Genomic DNA, 27,712 nt, shown 5'->3' with positions numbered 1-27,712 from the left:
CCCCCCAGTCCTCTAACCTAGCCTGTTATAGGCACATGATCTTGTGAAAGAGGTGCTGTGGGGAAGAAGGGCTGTGACTTTCCTTAGGTCCCTCTTCGACGGAGCCCAGTGTGATGGCAGCCACTTTCCACCTAGGAAGGTGGCCTGGAGTTCAGCCCCGCACCCCCCCAGTGGGCAGGGCTGTGAGCCGTGTAAGGGGCGAGGGGACACTTTGCTTGGAGAGACAGCAGTTACTTAGGCAGCGGTCCAGAGGTAAGACCTCCCTGTCCTCCACAAATATATGCGACCCTTTCTCTGCCACAGTGTGTCCTACTGACCATGAGCATCACCCAGCATCCTTGTTAAAAATACCACTTCCCTGGCTCCACTCCTGAGGTCTGGACCGTGGCCCCAGAACCTGAATATTTCCCAAGCATCCAGGTGATTCTTCTGATCAGGGAAGTGTGGGTCTCACTGCCCCAGAGGGAGGGGACCCTTCAGAGGTGGGGAGAGGCTGACATTTGGGCCACTAACTATTGACCCTGCTTCAGAGAGGACGTGAAGGAAAAGCCTCCCTAGGAGAGAAGCTTGCGGACGACCTCACTGAGAACAAACAATAAGAGAAGAGCCAGGCTTTCAGTGGGCTTGATTTCTTTATTTATAAACCAGTCTTCCAACCTTTCTGAACTTCTTAACACAAATTCATCTCAAGTTGTACAATCTGTTATCCTGACAAGCTGGGAATGACAAATCCTGTTTTACATCTTTGAATGTTGCTTCCAATCACTCTAGTTAACCTTGAGAGCTAGAAACATCATGGCAGGGGGAGGGGGAGGGGTGTGTGCGACTGCAAATTTAAAAAAAATGTTAGTTTTACTTTTAGAAGCCTTTAGATCTCTTCCAGAAGGAAAGAGTATAAAGTTACCCCTTAGAACAGATCATACTAAGATTGTACTGTTGTGTGGCAAATTTGCTCCTTTATTTTTTAAAATCAGTTCATCCAAGTCCTTTCTTCCTTGGTAACCAAAATAGCACAAGATTAATCAAAGAGCAAAAGTGAATATAGATGCCTCTGTAATCCTGTGCAGCTTTCACACAACTCTTAATTGGGAGTGTGTGAATATATATATTATATATTCTGAGAATGTGTTGTGTACAGACACACAAAAACACACACACACACACACACACACACATATACACACACAGAATGCTATAATGGTCTAAAATAGCAGAGTTTTTCTGGTCCAGCATTTATACTACATAATAACATTCTAACACACTGCCATGCTTTAAATGACAGCAAAGGCAAAATTTTCACTAATTATACATTTTAGGGCAGCAACTCTGTGCAGGTCTTATGGTGTTTGAGGACATTTTTGATATATATAAACCTTTCAATGTGGTCTGATTTAAGTGAGGCTTATGGATTTAAAAAAAAAAAAAAAAAAAACCTTCTGATCCTCACTTACCGATCCGCATTTCTCTCAGCATTTTAGAATGACAAAGATAGACCCTGTGAAAATGGCAGATTCTTCATCCCATCCCAGTTCTGGATGGAGATGCCACACAACCAAACCAAAGGGTGGGTTGAAGGCCCACCACTTAAGATTAGTAAATGTTTTGGACAAGAAGGATCCAGTTGCCATGGGCAGACAGGGGCATGTTGATGCAGTGGGCTTCGTAGGCTGAATACATTCAGTGTTTACACCGTGGACCATTTATTTTAAAAATTAAATTAAAATTCTTACTCTTAAGAAGCCATAGTTTGCTTGCTTTGTTAGTTTTTTAGGGGCAGCTTGATTCCCTCCATATTCCATGTCTATGTTCAGGTGTGTGGCTCATTTCATGGACAAAGCCTGAGTTCAGGTGTGCTTGGCTGACCACAGTATGGCAGCCCCAGGATCACTAAGCTCCCAGCAGCTACCCAACGTGAGTGTTTACAATTTTAAACATAAATCCACATTCTGGAATCCTAATGTAGAGTATTATGTTAACACACAACAACAAGTTATCAGAGACCTGTAACGTGCATGGAGTATATAATAACATGGATATTAGCTATTGAGTCTTCTAAGTTTTGCAACCTAATAAGAGTGAACAAACATCTGACATCTTGGAGTCTTACTATAATTCTGCACTAAACTTATAAAGACTGTGAAACTGAATAAAGGAACATATACAACTGCGAGGAGTTATTACTGTACAAAATACAACTAAATTAGTATTTTCCATATGTGTAATTCCATTGATGAGAATTACAGATATAAAATAAACGTCCTGGTGTCTGTTCTGGCGCTTCTCTTAGTAATAGTAACAGCAATTATCACAAAGAATTCCACCATGTTAGGGGCATTATGACTATAACATAAGTAGGTAAAAACCCAAGAGGCAGAAATACATTACAAATGGCATTATAACACATAGTTGTCTTGCTATTAAAAGTTAAAGTCTTCCAGAACTTTTCCACATATGACTTAATTCATCAATAAATGTGATTTAGAAAACATTTAAAATATTTTTGTCCCCGGTTTTAGAGATGTTATACATGAAATCTAAATTGAGTCTTTTTTTTAAATTGGTGTTTCCACTTTATCTTTTAAATATGGATAATATCTTCCACATTGCTCAGACTTCACTTAGCCAGTTTCTGCTGAGTCCGTTGATTTTACGGTTTTGTAAGAGAAGCCAAGTGCAGAGCCCTGATCCAGCATCCTCTGCTAGGCCGCCTCAGGTGGGTTCTGCCTCAGGTGTCCAACAGGGTGGCCTGACCCACTGAGAAGAAGCCAGCCCCAGATTCACCAAGCAGTCTGGGTGAAATTCTGCGCCTTGCATGCATTTCTGTCAGCATCAACTCCGACATTCAAAATGAAAAGCATCATGAACAGGAAAAGAAATCAGGGCTGAAGGAGAAGGAGAACTGGGTCTAATCAGTGGAAAAGAACAAAATGGGCGTTTCTTTCCTGAGGCACGTACTTCATGCGACACTTCCCGAGGGAAAACTCCCCGAGGGCCGCAGCATTGAAGGATTCTTACATTTTCTTCAGGAGGAAAGGTTTGAAAAAGTGGACCTTTGCGAGGAAATACTGCAGACTTCCAAGTTGGTGAAAGAACTTCCAGCGTCGCTTGGATACTCCGGGTAGGAGGAACTGGAGGAGATGATATTTTTGAGCCTCTGGAGGGCAATGATTAAAAGTAGAAGCAGGAAGGCTAACAGGCTGAGGAATATGGACACATAGATGTAGACATTTGACAGGTGGCCTGAGGACGGGTCCACCGATGTGGACAGGGATGTGGGAAATAGCTCGAGGAAAGTTCCATTCTCCATACTCCCCGAGAATACAGATGAAGAGTCAGGTTCAGACATCTTTATGGAAGGTCAAAGAATGCACAGTATATGAAAAGCCGTTTCACACAGGGGTCAACAGGGACAGAATCAGCATTCTTTTTGTCATGATAGCATCAGCAAACATTGCGGGTGGTTAAATCAGTACAGCAAAACTCAGTTTCCAAGCAAAGGCAGCAGGGTATCAGGTGTCCATCACTGCAAAAACAAAGACAAAAAACGAAAACAACTGAGTGCATTATTCAGAAAAAATTACATTTGAATCTCACTTCCAGTTTTCATTTCAGCAAAGGCTTAATTATAAAATCAACCGGGGAGGGAAAAGAATGAAATAATTTCCCCAGGAACAAGTAATGTTTCTGTCTTTCTATTACAAATGATGACATAAAAATGCACTTTTATCTGATCTCCACAGTACCCTAGGTGCCAGGTTTCTGCAAGGAACTAAAAAGGAAATAAAAAGGAAAATATATTTCTGATACGTTCCATCTGCTGAGATTTCAACAGATGCTCCAAGTGCATGCTCTGAGAATAGGACCCCAAAAGTTAGCTCCAAACCTTCCTCCTCCAGAAAATGAATTCCCCGCACTCTCCAGCCCACTAGCATAATTCCAGACCAGTATTTCCTTCTAGTATGCTTAGGAGAATCACTGCACATGTAAGTTTGCTTTTCATAATTTGCTAATTTGTTTATAAAAATATATCTTCTTGAGCTTGGGGGCCATTTCTACGTAGTTCTTTTCTTTTAGGTCTACCTCTGTACTTTGTTCTGCATATGTTAGGCATTCAGTAAAAAACCTTTAGATTAACTTAGAAGAATAAAGGTTTGATTTCCTCTGAATGGTAGAAAGAGTACTAGCTTTGCTGTCAAGAGATTTAAGTTTGAGGCCTGAATTCTCCTTTATCTTTGGGAAGTTGGGCAAATTGCCTACATTTTCTGAGCTTCACTATTCTCATCTGTAAAATGGTATATAGTACCTGCCCCATTCCCTCACTGTGTTATGCAGGGAACAAGATAATAGACAGGGAAGCACTTTGTAAATTGTTAATATTGGGCCAAAATGAGTTTACTGTGTGTGGGTTGTGTGTGTTTGTGTGTATGTGGTGTGGTGTGTGGGTGTGTGTGTGTGTCTGTGTGTGTGTGTGTGAATGGGTGCTGAGAAAGAAATGCTCTTGGCCATGTTCCCCCTCCTCACGGGGTCCCTATGAGGAACACTGGAAACAAAGTGGACTGAATCAGGCAGATAGCCCTGGGGCAGAGCATGGTTCTGCAGGCTCCAGGCGTGGGGGCGGGTGCCGTGTGTCTCTGACACCCTCGCATCCGTGACTGGGGAAGTCATAGCCAGCTTCTGCCTCGTTTGTGCGGGGGCGAGGGAGGCAGCCTGAGGAAGAATGATCCCTCCCGATGGATGACTGTCTTTCCTCAAATCCAGAAAAGATGCTCTTCCTAGCTCTTTATGGCATTAGATCATTTTTTTGTAAATTTCCAATTTCCTTGCATCGGATGTAGGGAAACGCTCATGCGAAAATATCCACTCTGCCCTGGCTTTCCCTTTCCCTAACCTCTGCCCTGCATTTTACCTTGAAAACTTGCCTTTCCCTTCCGTTCCCCAAATCTAATTAAGTGGCTGATTCCTTGAGGGGCTGACAGTGGCCGCTGTGGCTGTGGCTGAGTGGCACTAATGATCCCTGGGAAGGAGGGGACCTCCTGAGAGGGCTGCCCTGTCGGCAGTCAAGCAGGCTACTCATCTTAGTGGCTCCTCAGAGGGGGCCACGGGCAGTTCTAGCGCTTCCTAAAATAATTTGACTCCTAGTCCTCATTACACTTTGCCTGCTGATTTTAATTCCACTAAGTCTGCTACAGGCTCCTAACAACCCTTAGAAAGAGAGAGGGAGAGAGAGAATCACGGTGGGACTGCAAATGTGTCACAGTGATCTGGCAATACCTTGTCTCATACAGCACATAAATGCTTTAGGGGAAAACAGCAGCATCTCAGAGACAGCATGACGTATAGGCAAGAAAACTAGGAAAGAATCTCATGGGCTGGATCAAAAGAAATCTTCAAGATGTTTTGGTAAGACCTCTTAAGTCTAGCTGAGGAAACTGGGAACAAAGAAGCTGATCGATTTGACAAAAGAAATGTATCTAATTAGAAGATAAGCCGGGACTTTCAGCTCTGCCCATCCTCACCCTTTATACCATCCGGTCTCAATTTTCCTACCGTTAGGTAGTAATGATTTTACATACTCTTTTTCTGGAATGGGCAAGAAGGTAGGGGCTGTGCATTTTATGTTGCTCCTCACACAAACTAGTTTGTAAGGGAGGTAGAGCAGAAATTATTATTCCCACTTTGCAGATGAAGAAACTGATCAGCAAAGAAATTGTGATTTACTCAGGGTTCACAGCTAGTCAGCGACAGAGGACTGACAAGAACCCATGCCTGAACAGCGTTCTTAGTTTCCTCAAATATGGTAGGAAGAGAAAATGACGAGACTCAGGTAATTAGTTCCCACCTGCCACTTATTTTGAACAAGCTCACAGTTCAGTCTTGATGTTTCAGTTTTCCCATTTGTCCAATGACACCTTTCCTACCTCTCCACGAGATCCTAAGTTAGGATGTGATCCCATGTCCAAAATCATACTTCGAAAATGATAAAAGGTCATCCAAGTAAAGGGCTGGTAGACAGTTCTTTCTCGATGCCTAGGAAGACTAGAGGAACTTCCAGGTCTCTGCTAGTCCAATAATTCTGACACGTGCAGGTCATCAATTCAGCTGGAATTGGCTGATTTTTCTAAAACCACCTTCGCTACCCAGAACTGTATAATTTTCTGGAGGTGAGGTTGGAGGCACAGATAATGTCACTGGCAATTCAATGGCAGGGCTCACAACTGGCTGCCAGACCACTTGCTAAAACAAAGGTATCTCTTTACAGTGTAAATATTCCAAGAGCACTTTTCACATCCTGAAGATCACCTTCTTTCAGACAAAAGCCCACTTGTGAGCCTCAAATGTCTATGGAATAGTTTATAGCAAATGAGGTTAAGATTTGGGGAAAGCATCTGATCTTCCAAGTGACATTGGAAGATGGTAGGAATCAACAGGTGAAACCTTGTGTCCTTATTTGACATTTCACAATTAAGTAACTTCTCTAAACATCCTCCCCCAATACTTTAGATTTAATATTACTTCCAGAATACTTCTTAATTTAAAATGACAGATATACGAATTTCATTTCACTCTTCTACTCTGAAACAATAGAGCATATGCAGTGTTAGAAATCATTTTAATTTGATGACATTAGTTCTCATTTTCTTATAGATGTTTTAAAAATTGATAAATCTTCTTTCTCTCTGGTGACTGTTTTGACAATCTATGTATAATGCTGAGGACGATCAAAATTGTGTGTGTTTAGGCACTGGGACAGTGTGAATGAGGCCCAAGGAGGTACTGTGGAAACAAAATCAAACAAGTGTGTTTCAGGATGCTGCTTTTTGGGCTGTTTCTTCCAAACAGATTGGGTTCAAAGGAAAGAAGAAAGCGACTTCATCTTAAATGCATAGCCTTGACCTATCTAGGGGCAGCGACAGCAGACTCTCATTTCAGGTAGCACCTAAAGCCATGTGGGGATTGTGATGCTTTTTTTCTGAGCCATTCTCAGAAAGTGATTTTTGAGAAAGGAAAATGAGACAGTGAGATCACAATATTATAAATGAAGATCTGTGGATATGTTTAAGTTCATGGTCAGCCAGCTTTCCCTTTGTCTCTTGGAATAAAGAACTGTGCTGAGGAGAAATCTACAAAAGGCAGTCACCTCCTGAAGTGAGCAAGGACTGACTATAATCTCACCATGAGCCCAGCGGCTTGGGAGATGGAGGGACCGCACGGATAAGTCAGACCTTGGCGGGGGGTGGGGGTGGGTCTCTGCTTCCATGTCACTCAGCACCCAGCCACTGTGACTCCTCTGAAAGAATGGAAGCTTTCCTTCCCATGGGGTGATAAGGGCTGTCAAGTTTTGGAGGAACAAAGCATACTCTCTAGTGTGTACCTTGCTACTTGGTAAAAGGAAGAAGAGCTGACAGGCCCTCAACTCTTGAGCTCTCTCACCTAAGCATCGCCAGACCCCTGGCCGCCAGCCTGTCTGTGGGCAGAGCCTCTGCCAGGGCCTTGACTTCTACAATGCAACGTGTATAAAACTCTGCCTACAGTCAACCTCAAACCTGTCACAGCAATCTCTTGAGTTTCTGACCTTTATTTAAATACATTTCTATGTGAATAACAACTCTTTGAAAGTTTTTTTTGTTGTGGAAAACTGGGACAAGCTGCTTTGTTCCCTTGCAGACATTATTCAAAGAGTCCCCTAGCTGTTATGATGTCAAATCAACATTTCATCCTTATCAAGCCCTGCTCCAAAAGGTGTTCTCCCAAACCATTAGCAACGATTTGATAAAGTATTAATGTGATACGGTAAAGGCTTTTTCTGGTCTACAAATGTAAAATTTAACAGTATAACGTAATGAATAGTTTTAGATGATAAACTGGGTTTCTTTCTCTGTAGAATACAGAAACTACCATCTCCAGAATCTAGAAGGGAATTTGTCACATCTGAGCACAGCTGCTTTTAGTTCTACTTAGAAAACAGCATGTTTATACAAGACCTTGTTAAATGTTAAATATTTTATACAAGACCTTGAGCTTTCCTTTACAATTTGCATGATTATCTTTTCCCTTAACACTTTCTCTTTGCCTAGTGGCCTTTTAGGTTGTGCTAGGTGAGAGAAGATTGGTGCTGACAATACAGACTAGCCACTCACTCTTCTCTAAAGGTAAATCTTGACCAACAGTCAATGGCAGCACTTACCCCTGGGCTTGCAATAGTGAAAATAAAGTTTATTATCTTACTACTAAGCTTATTCAGAGCTGATTAAATCCATCCATATATTCGCCTATTTGAGAACTGCTCCTACTTAATCAATACAACGCTTTGAGAGAAGAATTTTGTTTGAAAATGAGTAGACTCTCACTGTGATTCCCAGTATCAGCGCAATAAAAAGCAAAAGCAAGTAAAGAAAAAAAACTGAGTCTAGGGCTTCCCTGGTGGCACAGTGGTTGAGAGTCCGCCTGCCGATGCAGAGGACACGGGTTCGTGCCCTGGTCCGGGAAGATCCCACATGCTGCGGAGCGGCTGGGCCTGTGAGCCATGGCCGCTGAGCCTGCGCGTCCAGAGCCTGTGCTCCGCAACGGGAGAGGCCACAACAGTGAGAGGCCCGCATACCGCAAAAAAAAAAAAAAAACTGAGTCTATCTGCTATCTCATAGGGTTCAAGAACCATCTCATGAAAAGAAGTGTGGAGAGATGAAGATTCTGAATAAGCCCTGGAATTCATGGTCTAGACTGGACAATGGCAGCCAAAAAAATTAAAATGAACAGTCATCTTTATCTGGGGTTCCAAAGAATGATCAGAAAATATAATCAACTTTTTTATGGTACTTTGGTGAAAATTAAAGAAATGGCAAAGTAACAGCTTGGTATCTGTGATTTATGTTAAAAGTCAACCTCTAGGGTAGGTCATTAGGTGGCTTTGGATTCAGTCCAATCTCTTATTAATTCTCTTTACCTCGGTGATGACTTTTTTTTTTTTTTTTTGCCATACGCGGGCCTCTCACCGCTGCGGCCTCTCCTGTTGCGGAGCACAGGCTCCGGACGCGCAGGCTCAGCGGCCATGGCTCACGGGCCCAGCCGCTCTGCGGCATGTGGGATCTTGCCGGACCGGGGCACGAACCCGTGTCCCCTGCATCGGCAGGCGGACTCTCAACCACTGCGCCACCAGGGAAGCCCTTGGTGATGACTTTTATCTCTGGATTAGCCTTAGGCTCAGCAAAATAATTAAATTAAATTATATTATATTCAGAATACTTTTCTGTTAGACTAATTATTTTGTCCTCATTTTTAAAAGTTAGTTATCCACATAAGGTATAGTCCACAGACATTCAGAATATACATTTCTTGACATGCAAAACAGTGTAGACTGAGTAAAGCTACTAAAAAAAAAAAAACACACAGCAGAAAGTATTTCAGAAGGGAATGTAACTGTTTTGACCATCTTATCTTTGTATAGCCTAAAAAGTAATTATATTGATAGATATGACTTCCCTTGCATTTATATAGCAGTGTTTTCCTGGGGAAATCAAACTATTATTCTTAATAAATTTTTGCTGTATCTAAATTTCTTGTGAAGATTTTATGTCCAAATCACTGCCTTAGTAAGAATAATTATTTTAAAATGATACTCCCTTAGAAAAAGAGTTTAAGTGGATAATTTTCTGGATAAAAAGGTCAAATATAAAACCAGTTCTAGGCATAATATTTTTCATGATTCTTTTATGATGTCTAGAAAAGACCAAGGAAGGCTCTGTCCTGTGCTTTGGGGAAACTGGACCCATCTTGGTTAACACACTTAGTCTAAACCAAAATGAGAAAAGTGGCAACTTAAAGGTTGAAGGAAGCATGAACTGGTTAAGAAGTAGCAAAACAATGAAAGTCATCTTTAGGGAGGAGGAGAAAAGGCTATTGGCTAAACACTTGATTTAGAGAAAAAAACAAACAGCCAAAGAAATAATGACTTGAAGATCATAGGCAAGGTTGAAATGAATCAGTGTGAAGAAAGATGGTTAAGAAGAAAGATCAACCTTTCAAGATGTTACAGCATTTTTAATGAGGACTTTTGGGTTCAGTTCTCTCCTTCCACTCAGCTTGGATCATTTCTAATAGTTTAGAAGAGTAGTAAGAAAAAATACTCTTTATTCTTGGAGCAGCTAGAATTGGTTAAATTATAGCATTAGTATACACAAAAGCTTGCTTATTTTTAATTATACTAGACATGTTTTTGAAAATTCTCATTCAACCATGCTCTGGTTGGAGAATGGTATTTCTTCCTTTTCCATTGTCTTTCATTCTGTCTCCACAGTTAAAATAATTTGTATCAAATATAATTTTTGTCCAATCAGGAAATGCTCTTAACAGTCTCCTTATAGAATATGATACATGGAAAGATTTTGTTCTTGTAAACTTAATTTTGTGATTGTCATAACTCTTTTTTTGAAACCTTTATAGGTAGACCACAAGGTATCCCCCAGTCTACTCTCTCACGCTCCAGAGGCCTTTGGGTGCCTCTAAAGCTGCTCTAAGGAAACAGGGAAGAGCTTGGAAATATGGGTTTTCTATAAGCATTTGATGAAGTCCACCCTAAATTTAAGCAGACTCCTCAGAAGTGGGCAGCCATGGGCCACTGGTGCCACACAGTATAGGAAAAAATAAGAGAGCTTGTATGACTCCCGACAAATGCCACTCCTTCTTTTCTTGTTTCTACTGTTACCTCCCTCTAAATACATATTCCTCTGTTTGTGGCTAATTGTCACCACTGATCCCTCTTTCTCTGAATTCCTCACTCCATTTCCCTTCATCTCCCATTGGCATCCAGGTTAATGTGTTCAGTGAAAACCTTTCTGTTTGTGTATGTTTCTGTAAATGTCTATTGTTTTGTGTACGTTCTCTTGTAAATATTCGTCTTGTAAATTTTCAGCATAAGAATGGATCTATAGTAAGTGTTTCATTCACTCCATAACTTAAACCCCAAACTTAATTTCCACTTAAAGTATCTTGAGAATTGAGGCATATGGAAGAGAAGAACATAAATTATCTAATATATCCACTTCTCTAATTTTGCACTTAAGAATATGCCAAAAACTAATAACCATTCTTTATCTATAAAATAACATGTACAGGTACAATTTGGAAAAAAAAAGTGATGACATAGGTTGTCTAAAAAGAACTTCAGTATTAGCAAATTAATGAAACAGGCCACTATTTATATTTCTCTATTGACAACTATAGTCATGTATTTGTTTAAACTAAGATGTTTTGTAGCCTATTCCTTAGAAATGGATTGGAATATGACAAGTATGTATAAGGGTTTTAAGTCTTGCATTTCCCAGTGGGGACTCAAGCTCATGGAGTCGTCTACATGATGACATTTTTAACCAAGGCATAGTGTTTACTTGAAATAATGAACCATCGTCCCTCAGAATACAACTACAAATAGAACCTTAGTTGATTACATAGTGTATACATTGCCCATCCCTTCTGGATATTAGTCCAGTGCTTAACATAATTCATACATATGAATTTTGCTAAATAAGTTCTCTCATTCTTCCATGGCTGGCAGTCAACATATGATGATGCTTTCCATAGTGAAATGTATATTTAAAAAGAATAATGCTTAGTAGTCAGCAGCTTAGGCAGGCTAAGTTCTGGTTACATACAGTTTTGGCCATATTACATTATTTAGTAGTCAGCTGAATAATCAGAGAAGAAAAAGTAGGACGCAGATTTCAAGATTTATCCTCTAATGTGATGAAAGATCCTTGGACCAATTAAAAGAAAAAACAACATTGTTATAAAGGACATTATTAGGATAACGGGGGAAATCTGGACATAGACTGTACATTGGATAATTGCATTATATCAATATTAAATTTCCTAAGTATGATACAGGAGAATGCTCTTGTTATTAGGAAGTACATGTTCAAAGTATGTAACTATAAAGTGTCACAGTTTCAGCAGCTAACCCTCAAATGGTTCAGCCAAAATAAGTACACATACACATATACATACAGAAAGAAAAGATGATAAAGCAAATGTGTTAAAATGTTAATAACTGATTAGTCTAGTTAAAGGATATATAGGTGTCCATTGTTATTATTCTTGCAACTTTTCAGTAGGATTGGAGTTTTTCTACATACGACTTGGGGAAAAATGATTTATCCCCAAGGATATTAAGAAATATGCTTAGTATAATATGCAGTAAGTCAGCCAAAATGTTAGAAACTTCTAAAGAAATACACTGATTAAGCTTGATTCTTCAATGGGCATTGGAGAAGTTCAAATATTTGCTGCTACCATCATGCCCACTACTCCACAGGTACAGGAGGTGAAGCATCAGAGAATAAGTTAGAGGAAGTTTAATAAGCCCAAGGGAACTGGATCCATGGTGGTGGGAGATGCTGCCTGAAGACCAGGAATGGTGACTGGCCATCCAGCCTTGCTTATGACTTCACTCTGCCACCATCCACTGGTCTGAATCTCAATCTGGGCCTCCAGGATCAATGGGATCCAGTTATGTTCATCTTACATCATCAGTCATCTTCAGAGGAAGTCAAGGATATCTTTCTTGCAGTTTAAATACCCAGTCAAAGGGAGGGGCTTTGGAGTCATCTTGAGTCAAGAGAGAGTAGTTTTCTTTCTTTTTAAAAAATTGAGATATAATTGACATATAACATTGTATTAGTTTGGGGTGTACAACATAATGACTTGACATTTGTATACTGCAAAATGATCACCACAGTAAGTCAACATCTGCCACCATCCATAGTTACATTTTCTTCCTTGCGGTGAGGACTTTTAAGATCTACTGTCTTCACTTCAAATATACAATGCAGTGTTATTAACTATAGTCACCATACTGTATGTTATATCCCCATGACTTATTTATTTTATAACTGGAAATTTGTACCTTTTGACCGCCTTCACCCATTTCACACACACCCTACCCCCTCCAATCTGTTCTATCTATGAGCTTGTTTTTTTTGTTTTCGGTTTCCTTAGATTCCACATATAAGTGAGATCGTGTGGTATTTGTCTTTCTTGGTTTGACTTATTTCACTTAGCAAAATTCCCTCAAGGTTCGAGAGAGAGTTGTCTTCTAATGAGGACTAATGTGTAGGTGGACTCTGGGGAAGCTCACTGAGATCCCCCAATAGACAGTGAGCTCCAGCTTCCACACAGGGCCCGAAGGAAACAACAGCAGCAAATAAACACAGTACAAGTGGGAGACTTGATTTAGGCAGTAAGTGCCAAACAGTCTTCAAACACCAAGTTCAGCAGATTAAAGAACTCACACTCCTTACAACTCTTAAACTAGCAACCACCTCTCTGACTGCCCTGGTTTGGGTGAATCCTCTAGTGTGGCAAGAGGCTAAACCCAACCACATAAACTCTCTTACAGTCCAGGGTCCAGTATCTTTTGAAATAGGAGCCAATAAACAATTTTAAGAAAATCTAGTTGTCGCAAAATGCAGCTGCAAATGAAAAGAAAATATGGAGCATTGATATTAACAGTGCTTTTCATCAGTCATCAGCAATCATATGACTGAGGCTCTAGCTAGGTACCCTAAATTGATAAGTACCAGATGAGTCAGATTTTAGGCAGAGGTTACATAAAACACCAACCCTATAAGGAGACAAAGTGCTCTCTCATGGTTTGAAATTACTCTTCTACCAGGACTTCCAGGTTTACCAGGGAAGGCAGAAGACAGAAAAGAGGACATTGTGTCCTTTATCAGGAAAGCAAGTTCCCATGTGGGACTTCCCACGGTCCTGTTAATCCTTTGTGTGAACAGACCAGCAGAGTTTGTCTTAATATTCTCTCATGCATCCTCTCTCTCTCTCTCTCTCTCTCTCTCTCTCTCTCTCTCTCTCTCCCTGTCCCTCTCTCTCAGGCAGCACAATGAACTCAAAAGTCTGGCTAACAAAGAGAATGTCTACATGTTCCTTGTAACGTGGAACAAAATGACATGGCAGGCTATCAAGTGTGGGAGGAAATCAAGTCCCCAGCAGCCTGTTGTCGTATGAGATAACAACTCAAGACCAGAATCTGTCAAAGACAATATGGATGCAGTAAACAAGTGTAGGCTCAGATTCTCCCAGAATGTATTTCAACTTAAAAATGCAAGGAGGTCAAATTGGAAAATAATGAGTAATTATTTATAGAAAACAGACTGCTACACTGATGACCTATATAAAAGAGTTACACATTCTTTTAAAAAATATAAATAAATATGGTTTTACTCATGGAAATCATGAGTATCTTATACAAGATTTAACAGACTTTGGCTTTGCCCTTTATCAGGGTTGAGCTCTTCACCTTACCATTTAAGGTTGTGTGCCCTGTGCTTTTTATCCAATTGTAGGAATAGCCTTGGTCAGAAACACACGTTTACACATCACTCACTGCTCTTACATCTAAGTTCTCTTTTATTTCAGTCATGTGCCCTGGGATGTAGGGGGGCACATCATGCCAGAAGAGTGGTAGGAAGTAGAGGGGAGGGGATGGTGGGAGCATCCCCAAATCATTGTGGAATGGGAACAGAACATGACAGGCAGGGAAAGGTGGACCTGGGATGCTTGCGTAGGAGAAGAAATGTCCAGACAAACTAGTTTGGAAAAACAACAATAAAATGAATGACAGCAGCCAATATGTATTAAATAAAAGCATATACTAGTTGTGTGTGTGTGTGTGTGTGTGTGTGTGTGTGTGTGTACATGGTGCAGGTGTATATTCTTTAATCTTCACAGCTCTCTACTGTAGTTATTATTATCCCTCACCTTTCTTTAACCAATGAGAAAATTAAGGACCAGAGAATTTAAAAGCTTGCCCAAGACTACCCAGCCACATAGAAGCAGGACTGGCATTCAAATCTATATCCCTATGTCTCCAAATTTTATGTTCTTTACATTTCTTCTCTCTGGGGAGGTTGGAGGTAAAAAAGGGATAAATTTGAGACCTATGGTCCTTGGTGATGTTCACATGTTTCTGCCATTCTTCCCTCTGTCCAGGTATGTTGTAGGGCTGTGTGTTTCCACCCCCTCTGAAATGAGGGTGGCCACATGACTTGTTTTGACCAATAAAATTTGGGGAAAAGTGACATGTCACTTCTGGGTAGAAAATGTAAGACTTCATGTGAGATTTGCCATCACCCTTTCCTCTGCTGCAATAACTGTGTGAGTTCGAGCCAGCTTCTGTCAGTATTATGTTGAGTTAAGTGCCCTCTATGCCTACTTTCTGGAGGGGTTTTATCATAAATGGCTGTTGAATTTTGTGGAAAGCTTTTTCTGCATCTACTGAGATGATGATATGGTTTTTCTCCTTCAACTTGTTAATATGTTTCATCACATTGATTGATTTGCATATATTGAAGAATCCTTGCATTCCTGGGATAAACCCCACTTGATCATGGTGTATGATCCTTTTAATGTGCTGTTAGATTCTGTTTGCTAGTATTTTGTTGAGGATTTTTACATATATGTTTATCAGTGATATTGGCATTTAGTTTTCTTTTTTGTGACATCTTTGTCTGGTTTTGGTATCAGGGTGATGGTGGCCTCGTAAAATGAGTTTGGGAGTGTTCCTCCCTCTGCTATATTTTGGAAGAGTTTCAGAAGGATAGGTGTTAGCTCTTCCCTAAATGTTTGATAGAATTTGCCTGTGAAGCTGTCTGGTCCTGGGCTTTTGTTTGTTGGAAGATTTTTAATCACAGTCTCAATTTCAGTGCTTGGGATTGGTCTGTTTATATTTTCTATTTCTTCCTGGTTCAGTCTCAGAAGGTTGTGCTTTTCTAAGAATTTGTCCATTTCTTCCAGGTTGTCCACTTTACGGGCATATAGTTGCTTGTAGTAATCTCTCATGATCCTTTGTATTTCAGCAGTGTCAGTTGTTACTTCTCCTTTTTCATTTCTAATTCTATTGATTTCTGTCTTCTTCCTTTTTTTCTTGATGAGTCTGGCTAATGGTTTATCAATTTTGTTTATCTTCTCAAAGAAGCAGCTTTTAGTTTTATTGATCTTTGCTATTGTTTCCTTCATTTCTTTTTCATTTATTTCTGATCTGATCTTTATGATTTCTTTCCTTCTGCTAACTTTGGGGTTTTTTATTCTTCTTTCTCTAATTGCTTTAGGTGTAAGGTTAGGTTGTTAATTTAAGATGTTTCTTGTTTCTTGAGGTAAGATTGTATTGCTATAAACTTCCCTCTTAGAACTGCTTTTGCTGCATCCCATAGGTTTTGGGTCGTCGTGTTTTCATTGTCGTTTGTTTCTAGGTATTTTTTGATTTCCTCTTTGATTTCTTCAGTGATCTCTTGGTTATTTAGTAATGTATTGTTTAGCTTCAATGTGTTTGTATTTTTGTTTTTGGTTTTCTTGTTGTTTTCTTTTGCGGTATGCGGGCCTCTCACTGCTGCGGCCTCTCCTGTTGCGGAGCAAGGCTCCAGACGCACAGGCCCAGCAGCCATGGCCCACGGGCCCAGCCGCTCCGCGGCATGTGGGATCCTCCCGGACCAGGGCACGAACCCACGTCCCCTGCATCGGCAGGTGGAGTCTCAACCACTGCGCCACCAGGGAAGCCCTGTGTTTGTATTTTTTACAGATTTTTTCCTGTAATTGATATCTAGTCTCATAGCATTGTGGTTGGAAAAGATACTTCATACGATTTCAATTTTCTTAAATTTACCAAGGCTTGATTTGTGATCCACGATATGATCTATCCTGGAGAACGTTCCATGAGCACTTGAGAAGAAAGTGTATTCTGTTGTTTTTGGTTGGAATGTCCTATAAATATCAATTAAGTGCATCTTGTTTAATGTATCATTTAAAGCTTGTGTTTCCTTATTTATTTTCATTTTGGATAATCTGTCCATTGGTGAAAGTGGGGTGTTAAAGTCCCCTACTATTATTGTGTTACCGTCAATTTTCCCTTCTATGGCTGTTAGCATTTGCCTTATGTACTGAGGTGCTCCTATGTTGGGTGCATAAATATTTACAATTGTTCTATCTTCTTCTTGGATTGATCCCTTGATCATTATGTAGTGTCCTTCTTTGTCTCTTGTAATAGTCTTTATTTTAAAGTCTATTTTGTCTGATATGAGAATTGCTACTCCAGCTTTCTTTTGATTTCCATTTGCATGGAATAGCTTTTTCCATCCCCTCAGGTTCAGTCTGTATGTGTCTCTAGGTCTGAAGTGGGTCTCTTGTAGACAGCATATATATGGGTCTTTTTTTGTATACATTCAGCCAGTCTATGTCTTTTGGTTGGAGCATTCAATCCATTTACATTTAAGGTAGTTATGGATATGTATGTTCCTATTACCATTTTCTTAATTGTTTTGGGTTTGTTATTGTAGGTCTTTTCCTTCTCTTGTGTTTCCTGCCTAGAGAAGTTCCTTTAGCATTTGTTATAAAGCTAGTTTGGTGGTGCTGAATTCTCTTAGCTTTTGCTTGTGTGTAAAGGTTTTAATTTCTCTGTCAAATCTGAGTGAGATCGTTGCTGGGTAATCTTGGTTGTAGGTTTTTCCCTTTCATCACTTTAAATATGTCCTGCCACTCCCTTCTGGCTTGCAGAGTTTCTACTGAAAGATCAGCTGTTAAGCTTATGGGGATGCCCTTGTATGTTATTTGTTGTTTTTCTCCTGCTGCTTTTAATATTTTTTCTTTGTATTTAATTTTTGGTAGTTTGATTAATATGCGTCTTGGTGTGTTTCTCCTTGGATTTGTCCTGTATGGGACTCTCTGCGCTTCCTGGACTTGACTATTTTTTTTCCCATATTAGGGAATTTTTCAGCTATAATCTCCTCAAGTATTTTCTCAGTCCCTTTCTTTTTCTATTCTTCTTCGGGGACCCCTATAATTCGAACGTTGGTGCTTTTAATGTTGTCCCAGAGGTCTCTGAGACTTTTGTCAATTCTTTTCATTCTTTTTTCTTTATTCTGCTGTGCGGTAGTTATTTCCACTCTTTTATCTTTCAGATCACTTATTCGTTCTTCTGCCTCAGTTATTCTGCTATTGATTCCTTCTAGCGAATTTTAAATTTCATTTACTTTGTTGTTCATCATTGTTTGTTTGCTCTTTAGTTCTTTTAGTTCCTTGTTAAATGTTTCTTGTATTTTCTCCATTCTATTTCCAAGATTTTACATCATCTTTACTCTCATTACTCTGAATTCTTTTTCAGATAGACTGCCTATTTCCTCTTCATTTGTTTGGTCTGGTGGGTTTTTAACCTTGCTCCATCATCTGCTGTGTGTTTCTCTGTCTTCTCATTTTGCTTAACTTACTGTGTTTGGGGTCTCCTTTTTGCAGTCTGCAGCTTCATATTTCCCGTTGTTTTTGGTGTCTGCTCCCAGTGGCTAAGGTTGGTTCAGTGGGTTGTGTAGGCTTCCTGGTGGAAGGGACTGGTGCCTGTGTTCTGGTGGATGAGGCTGGATCTTGTCTTTCTGGTGGGCAGGACTGGGTCTGGTGGTGTGTTTTTGGGGTGTCTGTGACCTTATTATGATTTTAGGCAGCCTCTCTGCTAATGGGTGGGGCTGTGTTCCTGTCTTGCTAGTTGTTTGGCATAGGGTGTCCAGCACTGTAGCGTGCTGTTTGTTGAGTGGAGCTGGGTCTTAGCATTGAGATGGAGATCTCTGGGAGAGCTTTCACTGTTTGATATTACGTGGAGCCGGGAGGTCTCTGGTGGACCAATGTCCTGAACTCAGCTCTCCCACATCAACAGCTCAGGCCTGACACCCAGCCAGAGCACCAAGACCCTGTCAGCCACATGGCTCAGAAGAAAAGGGAGAAAAAAATAAAGAAAGAAAAAAAATACAATAAAATAAAAGTTATTAAAATAAAATTTTTTAAAGTATTACAAATAAAAAAATTTAAAATTAATTAAAAAAAGGAAAGAAAGAAGAGAGCAACCAAACCAAAAAAGTCCACCAATGATAACAAGCACTAAAAACTATACTAAAAAACAAAAAGGACAGACAGAACCCTAGAACAAATGGTAAAAGCAAAGCTATACAGACAAAATCACACAAAGAAGCATACACATATATACTCACAAAAAGAGAAAAAGGAAAAATATATCTATATATATTAAAAAAAAGGAAGAGAGCAACCAAATCAATAAACAAATCTACCAGTGATAATAAACTCTAAATATTAAACTAAGATAAACATATAACCAGAAACAAATTAGGTGCAGAAAGCAAACCCCAAGTCTACAGTTGCTCCCAAAGTCCACCGCCTCAATTTTGGGACGATTTGTTGTCTATTTAGGTATTCCAGAGATGCAGGGTACATCAAGTTGATTGTGGAGATTTAATCCGCTGCTCCTGAGGCTGAGGGCGTCTGTTCTGCGCCCAGACAGGATGGGGTTAAAGGAGCAGCTGGGGCTTCCGTGGCGGCGCAGTGGTTGAGAATCTGCCTGCCAATGCAGGGGACACGGGTTTGAGCCCTGGTCTGGGAAGATCCCACATGCCGCGGAGCTACTAGGCCCGTGAGCCACAACTGGGCATGTTGCTCCGCAACAAGAGAGGCCCGTGCACTGTGATGAAGAGTGGCCCCCGCTCGCCGCAACTAGAGAAAGCTCTCGCACAGAAACGAAGACCCAACACAGCCAAAAATAAATAAATAAATAATTTAAAAAAAAACAGTACACAGCAAAAGCAGTAGTAAGAGGGAAGTTTATAGTGATAAGTGCCTACATTAAAAACAAAGATTTCACATAAACAACCTAATTTTAAAAAAAAGAAAGAAAAAAAGGAGCAGCTGATTTGGGGGCTGTGGCTCACTCAGGCCGGGGGGAGGGAGGGGTACGGAGTTCGGGGCAAGCCTGTGGCGGCAGAGGCTGGTGTGACACTGCACCAGCCTGAGGCACGCCGTGCGTTCTCCCGGGGAAGTTGTCACTGGATCACGGGACCCCGGCAGTGGCGGGCTGCACAGACTCCAGGAGGGGAGGTGTGGAGAGTGACCTGTGCTTGCACACAGGCTTCTTGATGGCGGCAGCAGCAGCCTTAGCGTCTCATGCCCGTCTCTGGGGTCCGCGCTGATAGCCGCGGCTCGCGCCCGTCTCTGGAGCTCGTTTAGGCGGTGCTCTAAATCCCCTCTCCTCGCGCACCCGAAACAATGGTCTCTTGCCTCTTAGGCAGTTCCTGACTTTTCCCGGACTCCCTCCCGGCTAGCTGTGGCGCACTAGCCCCCTTCAGGCTGTGTTCACACAGCCAACTCCAGTCCTTTTACTGGGATCTGACCTCCAAAGCCCGAGCCTCAGCTCCCAGCCCCTGCCCGCCCCGGTGGGTGAGCAGACAAGCATCTCGGGCTGGTGAGTGCTGGTTGGCACCGATCCTCTGTGTGGGAATCTCTCTGCTTTGCCCTCCGCACCCCTGTTGCTGAGCTCTCCTCCGTGGCTTCGATGCTTCCCCCGGCCCCGCCACCCCCAGTCTCCGCCAGTGAAGGGGCTTCCTAGTGTGTGGAAACCTTTCCTCTTTCACAGCTCCCTCCCTGAGGTGCAGGTCCCGTCCGTATTCTTGTGTCTCTGTTTTTTTCTGTTTTCTTTTGCCCTACCCAGGTATGTGGGGAGTTTTTTGCCTTTTGGGAAGACTGAGGTCTTCTGCCAGCGTTCAGTAGGTGTTCTGTAGTTGTTCCACATGTAGATGTATCTGTGGGGAGGAAGGTGATCTCCACATCTTGCTCTTTCTCCATCTTGAAGGTCTCTCCAAGGATTCATGTTTCTATCCATGATTCAGCACAGTTTCTGGTATAAAGATGCTCAATAAGTATCTGTTGGATGCTTGCAAGATTGAAAGGATAAAGGAATGATGAAACTTGAAGCTTCTTGGAGAGGTAGTTCCTATTTGTTCTGTTTTTGGTTGCATGATAATATTTATTGAATGAATGAATGAATACATGATCTTGTATTCATATTGATTAGTCAATTATTAGGGTAATTATTCAATAGTAAAGAAAAATTATGCACACTCACTAAATTTATAAATATTTTAGTTATGGCAATAAAATTAATAGTTCCAGGCTCTAGAGGAAACTCTGACCATACTTTTATCAAACGATTGTGTCTCTCAACAATATTCAACAAATATTTTATTGAGTCAAGTGTCCACCAGGATAATTGAGGAAAGGATGGAGGAATCTGCTGTTAATACTGAAATACATTATCATGAACATAGCTGAGTCGTTGGAACGAATTATTCTGAAGAGCACAATAAAAATCGAAAGGGAGTTTACCACAGTGAGTCAGTGAAGATGTGACTGGATGTGGAAGTAAGATGCATTGTTTTTTATTTAAAGTGTTAAGTTAAATTCTATGATAATCCCATCCTTTGAAAATTACCAAGTCCCTTATTATCACAACCTTTGTCCCTGTGCTCGTCTGTGGAGATAAAAAGGGTCAAGGACAATATGCTGATCATTGTAGGGAAGGGTATTATGATTTACTGCATTCAGCAACATCATGTACCATGGTGCTGTTAGTCACTCTTTCTCAAGGATAAACACACCCTCCCCTCAAAAAAACCCCAATTTCAATAGAAAATCAGTACAGAAGGAGAAAATGTTTACATTTTTATAAATTTCTCAATTTAACTACAAAGCCCCACATTAGAGATCAATGCCACTCAGAGTAGCCACTTGGCTCCCTCGGGAATATATGGGTTATGAGTCCTTGTGAGAAGAGGAACTTGCAAAGCACTGCTTCCTTCTTCAAGAAGGTCTTACCACCAAAAAAGCCATCTAAACTAGAAAGTGTGCTTAGTGCCTTACTTGATTTATATTCTGACTCAAGTTCCATATCTCATGGTGAATGAGTAATTAACAATTCAAGGGCTGGCACTGGTGCGTGAACTACTTTGAGTAGCACTTCATCTAGATCATAGCCATGGTGATGTGAGCAGTGATCAGTATTGTGCTCACTACTGTGCTCAGCCTGAGAGTGATCAGTATCAGCAGTATTGTGCTCGGAAACGGATCCAGCCCTCAGCTTCTTAGAAAAATAACACAAGGAATGAAAACACATGGACAGAAGAGAAGCAAATATTTCTCTTCTCATTCATTGTGGAACTAACTTAAAACACTTTTCATGTATCTAACTCATTCCGTCTCTCCTTACGGTCACTCAATATTAACTTTCCTCTATGAAAAAGCAAATCTAACAATACTAAAACAAAAACCAAACAAGAAACAACAACCACAACATTAAAGGAAAACGTTTTTCATAGAATTGAGAAGCTGGAAGTCCTTTAAAATCAAGAAACTGAGGTCTCCAAAAGTTAAGTAAATTTTGAAGGTCATTATTTGTACTCCTTAAGACAAAGGATGGCAGAAGGAGACAGCTGGAGACAGAAACCACAAACTGAGAGCCCAGGATTCCTTTTCCAACTCTAAATCCATCTATACTCATCTGAGCTGGGTGGCCAACAAGAGGAAATCAAATGAAAAACAAGTTACTCAGTTTCTTTTGTTATCGAAAGTTATCATATCAATCCAAATATGAGCCAAGCAGGATCGAATGGATAAATATAAGACCAAAATTGCTAGGGATGATAAAGTGATAAGAGGACAGAATGAAGGATCTTGGAAACTAATTCAGCTGAAACAGGCCAACTTTGTCGACAAGGAGTCCTTGAAGGTCTGAGAAGCATCAGTCAATATTCCACTGTCAATCTTAAAGGCATAGTTTCCATAATTTAGCACTCGACTATGAAAATCAAGGTCAACAAACTCACGAAGGACTTTCTCGTGAGTAATTGTTAGAATAATCAATTGGTTGCCAAGGCACATGAAGAGCACAAAGGAGGGGATTGGTAAATATTTATTTTTGACCTGGATTCCATTTATATGAGTGTGTTCAACTTGAACACATAAATCATAAACTATGTACCTATGACTTGTGTGTTTTCTCTATGAATGTTAAACAGCAATAAAAATTGTTATTTAAGTGCAAAAAATAATGTTGGGCATATAGAAGACACTCTGGGTCACAGTGGGGAATATCTACTACTTGTTGGATGAATTATTGAGTGCTTCCTTTTTTACCCAAAAATATATGGCATATAGGCTAATAATATAAATAACGAATTCTGATAATTTACCCTATGGGGAAAAAGCAGACACATTTAAGATGCACATGCACAAAGATGTACGCTGTAGCTAAACATTGGAGCTACCAAGATGACCATGAGTAAAGGATTTGTTACATGAATGATGGAAGAGTCATACAAATGGAGGATTCTGGTGTAATCAAAAGGATTATATGTTCTAGCATGGAAAGATGTATGGCAGAGTCAAAAAGTAAGCTTCAGACTCGTGCATAGTATGATTCTGTTTTTGTAAAAAAAAAAAAAAAACTACTATCACGGCCACTGCTACTACACATGCGTCCACAATTTTAGAGACATGCAAAACCAAACCAAACCAGACTAAACTAAACTAAAGGAAATAAGAGGTTATGCACCAAGCTGTTAACATATGATTTGTTAGCGGGTGATATTATGGGTATGTTCATATTCTATTTTGTGTATGTCTGTATCTGAATGTTGGTACAAAGAATATGAATTGAATTTTAATCAGAAAAACAATATGGGCATTTTCATTAAGAAATAGAAATAAAATTTAATTATAGCTTACGCAGTGAAAACATAACTGATTTTTGAGCCCAGAACTCTTTCTCTTCCTCCTCTTCCTTCTTTTTTTGTAATGTATACACTTAACACAAGCCTTTGAAATGATTCATATGTACCTTTTATTTCAAAGTTTAAGACTCTCAGTCTGAGGCCAGTAAGTCAACCTGCCCAGTAGGACTTGACTGCACTTTCTGTTACAGTTGCATTTTACAGCATGTTCTGAATGTTCTATTTAAGAAATGAGAAGATAAATCCCTCTGCTATAATCCTGGTCATAGGAAAAGTGAAAGCGAGTAAGAACAAAACCAGCTTAATTGGCAACAGTTGATAGATAGCCAGGCACTGTTGATCAGTACTAGACTACCGTGACAAATGAATCAGGAAGGCTGCTGTCTTGGCTACCCCTGGGGAGGGAATCTATATGTTAAATGTTCCCTGAATGAATTACTTTAGTATTTTAACTATGGTTAAGTCATCTTCCTGTCTTTCTGAGTCTGAAACAGGTTCTTACAACCACCTATGCTTTTGTTTCCCATCAAAAATTGTATTCAGGGCTGTTACCTTCTTAAGTCACGATTTTTAACAACTGTTATAGGCTAACAATTTCCAGACCTGTTCACTGTTGCCTGTAACAGCATCAGCATCAACGTTCAAGCCCATAATACAAATCATAAGTCTGGACCAACTGATCTCCCATCTTAATACAACTTGATAAATAATCATTTAAAAGTTAGGAACTCAGGAAATATTAATGACAGTCTATCCTGTTCCTGATATGAATTCAGAGGATTGAAATATTGACACTGTTCTGGCTGGATTGTGCCATGTCGTGTTTAGAGATACTGTTAAATTGTATATGGCTACTTGACTACTCAGAATCTCCATTTTTTTGTGGTTGTTGTTGTCAAAACTTAGTGTAGACTAAATAATAACTATTTCCTGGTAATGCAAGTGCGAGCATGGATTCTATTCATAAGGAGCTCTTGAAGAAGTCGTTCTGTGTCACGTGACTGAGCATCTCAGAGTGCTCTCTCCCACAGAGACATCTGCCACAAATCAGAATCAGAGGTGACGAGGCCCTAGAATGTGGCTCGGTAGCCTGCTACCCTGGACCTGCAAAGACAGTGGATGCACAGATGGACTTCCCAGTTCTGTGTCAAAGGCTAGTCCACATGTGGGTGTCATGGACTACTGAATCAAATCAGGCCTCTGGCTTGATTTCTGTAGGTACATCTGTTAGCTAAAAGGAATCCTGCCAACTCAGGCACTTAATTTGAGCTTCCTCTCTGTTGGGTTCCCTAATTCCATTAACTAACTTGAAGGCTTTATTGTTTTTTTAGTTGTCATTATGAACAATAATGAAATAGCCTATAAAAGTTAAGTCTGTGATGCTTTGTATTAATGTAGTAATGTAATTATACAATATGTTCCGTATATATCTATTTGAAGAAAATTCTTCTGCCACACTACTTTTTGGCTTCTAGTTTCATTTAACAAATATTTAATGAATGGTTCATGGGTGCCAGGAGCCAGGCAAGTGGGACCTACACCAGTGCCTGATGTCAAAGGCTTTTTCATAATTTTCCAGGTTCTTAAATTACTATTTAAAAAACCCAAATGAGCAAAACACAAAAATTCAGCCATAATTTTACTTTTTGCTTTTCCCTAATAACTAAGTAAATCTTTAAAAAATATTTAAATATAAAACAGTTAAATATAAATTCTACAGACTTTACAAGCACAGGGAGAAGAGTAAGCCCAGAGAAGAAATATTATCAAATGGGCTGAGACTTGATCTAGAGTAGAGGCCAAATCAGAGAATTTTGCCTGTGATGGCTTAATCTTTCATTCTTAGGAAAAATGTATGACTCCAAGTTTATTTAATGATTAGTGTGATTAATCATTCTCACCAATCAGCTCTGTCATCCTTCATCTGCCCTCATTAAAAAAGAAAAATAAAAAAGAAACTCAGGAAGCCTGCAAATAAACCTTCTGATAGATTTGAAGCCACACACCAGCATACCGTTATTTATCTCTTTACATCACAGACATCCAGTAAAATCTGTTGAATTGAACTAACCAACAGCAGGGAGAACAGAATGGATCTTACCTTATGTGAGGCTTCTTTAATGAGAACCGTAAATGTGTGTGTGGTGAAGCTCTTCAAGCACTTTGCCTTACGTAGAGGAATCAAAAATAGTAAAAAAAATAAATAAATAAGCCAAATAAATAATAAACTTCAAACACAAACACAAAAATGGAATACCCCACCCATTTTCTGGAACTCACTATTCCCAGAATACTTCAGAGGTTGGCAAATGGTTCCCCATCCCCACAATGCCCAGCATTTGAAGGTTACTGGGACGTGCTCTGTGGGGTGGTGTCAATGCGAGACAGTCTCACTGACACACGCTTCAAGAGCCCATTCACGTTACCTATGAGCTACGTGCTGATTATAAAGGGTGTAAGTGGCGGGGCGTGAGAGTGGGGCAAAATGCCTTTATACTTAGCAAAATAAAGCAGTTTAGTCACAAAACATATTTAATCATGTCTAGGAGCTAGTTCACGAATAAGCTAAAACACAGGCTAAATACTGCTTTTTTTTCCCCTTTTTTTAAAGGATGCATTGGGCTGCAAGACTGCATTATGAGGTAAACCTTTGAAGAAGAGTATTGCTTATCTTGACTCTTCTCCCGTTGATAGGCAATTGTCTGACAATGAATCTGAAAAATCTAAAGTGAAAAGCACCTGAGAAGAAAGATCTTGAGGCATGGTCCCTCGGGTCGGCCTGGGACTTGCCCAGGACCTAATCACTGCTTATTTCCCGCCCTTTGCACCTGGTGTCTGGACTGAACCAAATGCAATGGCTTTGAGACGTCATGCAGCCATCGGATCCCATTATCCCCCGCAAAGAACCACCCAAGTGCTTAATACTTCAGCAGAGAATTTTCCGAAGGAAATTTAACGGGCAGAGGAAACGAAGGACAATAGGAGACGGACCCTGTCTCTGGAGTCTGACATCAAAATTGGGACCAACGGGGCCCCAGGCGTCTGGCGGTGGAAAGCGAGCAGGTGCAGCCCGCTAACCTGGTCTGGTACTCAACAAGATGTTTCTGTGAATGAAGGGGTCCTTCTACTCCCCGCAGGACGGCACATCACACACCTCCCTCCTCAATTAGAACTCAAACAATTTGCCCATGATGCATGCACCTCGGCAGGGAAACGAAGGATTCCAGCGTCTCATCAGATCACGGAAAAGGGAAAGGTAGCTGGTTCGTTTTCCTACAACCAAGAGCTCGGGAAACCACGGCTGGGGAACGCCAGGATGTTCTGCGCCAGGTAGAACTTAACCGGATTTGGAGCCGCCGGAGACAGGTGAAAAGACTCGCGCGAGCAAGGTAAGGTACAAAGCGGCTGTCAGTGTGTGAGCAGCGAGTCCCCAGGAAGGGACGGATGACCCCAGAAATCCAGGTAGGCGCCAAACACAAGCGTGACCGCACACACCACAAAGGCAGGAATAATCAGAATGCACCTAGAGACACGCTCCGCAAAGTGCAGAACTGTCTGCACTTGCACAGGGAAATCAATCAACCTCTGCAGCGGCAGACGCGAGGGCAGACCTCCCCGGCTCTCTCGTCCGGGACAGAAGCGGGTCATCCCGGGACCAAGGACATTGCGTCCCACTGTAGCCCCATGAAGTCACCCCGAGAACAGGGAGAGCCGGGCAGCGGAGGCTGCTAGCCGGCAGTAAGGTTGTAGCCGGCACGAAGGGGACAGATTCGGGGGTGTCCAGAGCAAGGAGCCAAACCGCTGAGAGCCGGGGAGAGTTTGCGAGGCGGCTCAGGAGGGAGCGGAGCCTCCGCGACCCGAGGCCGCCCCACGGGAGGAGACAGGGCGCCCGTGGCAGAGGGCGAGCCCCCTTCCGGGGCGTCCCCGGCGCCCACTCCCCTGCGACTGCTCACGGGCGGCGTTGGGAGCCCCTCACTGACCTGTCAATAGGGACGCGCTGATCTGCCCCGCCGGCTCCCGCGCTCGGGGTGGGACCGGGCTGCGCCGACCTCCTCGCTGGCGTCCGGGTCCCGCCGATCCGCGCCCGCGAAGCCGTC

At 41.1% G+C, this 27,712-nt stretch overlaps 1 protein-coding gene across 3 annotated transcripts; it reads right to left on the bottom strand.

Moving 5' to 3' along the window:
- Positions 1-619: 619 nt before the first annotated feature.
- On the bottom strand, positions 620-27,712 carry SERTM1 (serine rich and transmembrane domain containing 1). Of its 3 annotated transcripts, none has more exons than XM_060128930.1 (3): positions 27,596-27,710; positions 25,717-25,782; positions 620-3,523 (listed from the first exon to the last, which is right to left on the bottom strand). In XM_060128930.1, the coding sequence occupies exon 3, from the start codon at positions 3,344-3,346 to the stop codon at positions 3,023-3,025; it is 324 nt and encodes a 107-aa protein (XP_059984913.1). In that variant the 5' UTR covers positions 3,347-3,523; positions 25,717-25,782; positions 27,596-27,710; the 3' UTR covers positions 620-3,022. The 3 variants fall into 3 exon arrangements, 2 of the variants coding, with proteins under 2 accessions (XP_059984913.1, XP_059984914.1); XR_009536707.1 differs by lacking the exon at positions 620-3,523 and adding an exon at positions 11,873-12,625; XM_060128931.1 differs by lacking the exon at positions 25,717-25,782 and having other exon boundaries at positions 27,596-27,712.

This window comes from Lagenorhynchus albirostris, chromosome 18, assembly GCF_949774975.1.
Source record: "Lagenorhynchus albirostris chromosome 18, mLagAlb1.1, whole genome shotgun sequence".
NCBI lineage: Eukaryota > Metazoa > Chordata > Mammalia > Artiodactyla > Delphinidae > Lagenorhynchus > Lagenorhynchus albirostris.
The sequence above is the reverse complement of the archived record's forward strand: the minus strand, read 5'-3'. Positions and strand labels throughout refer to the sequence as shown.

Coding starts and splice junctions, on each gene's coding strand:
- SERTM1 (XM_060128931.1), bottom strand. CDS start 3,346: ATGTCTGAACCTGACTCTTCATCTGTATTCTCGGGGAGTATGGAGAAT.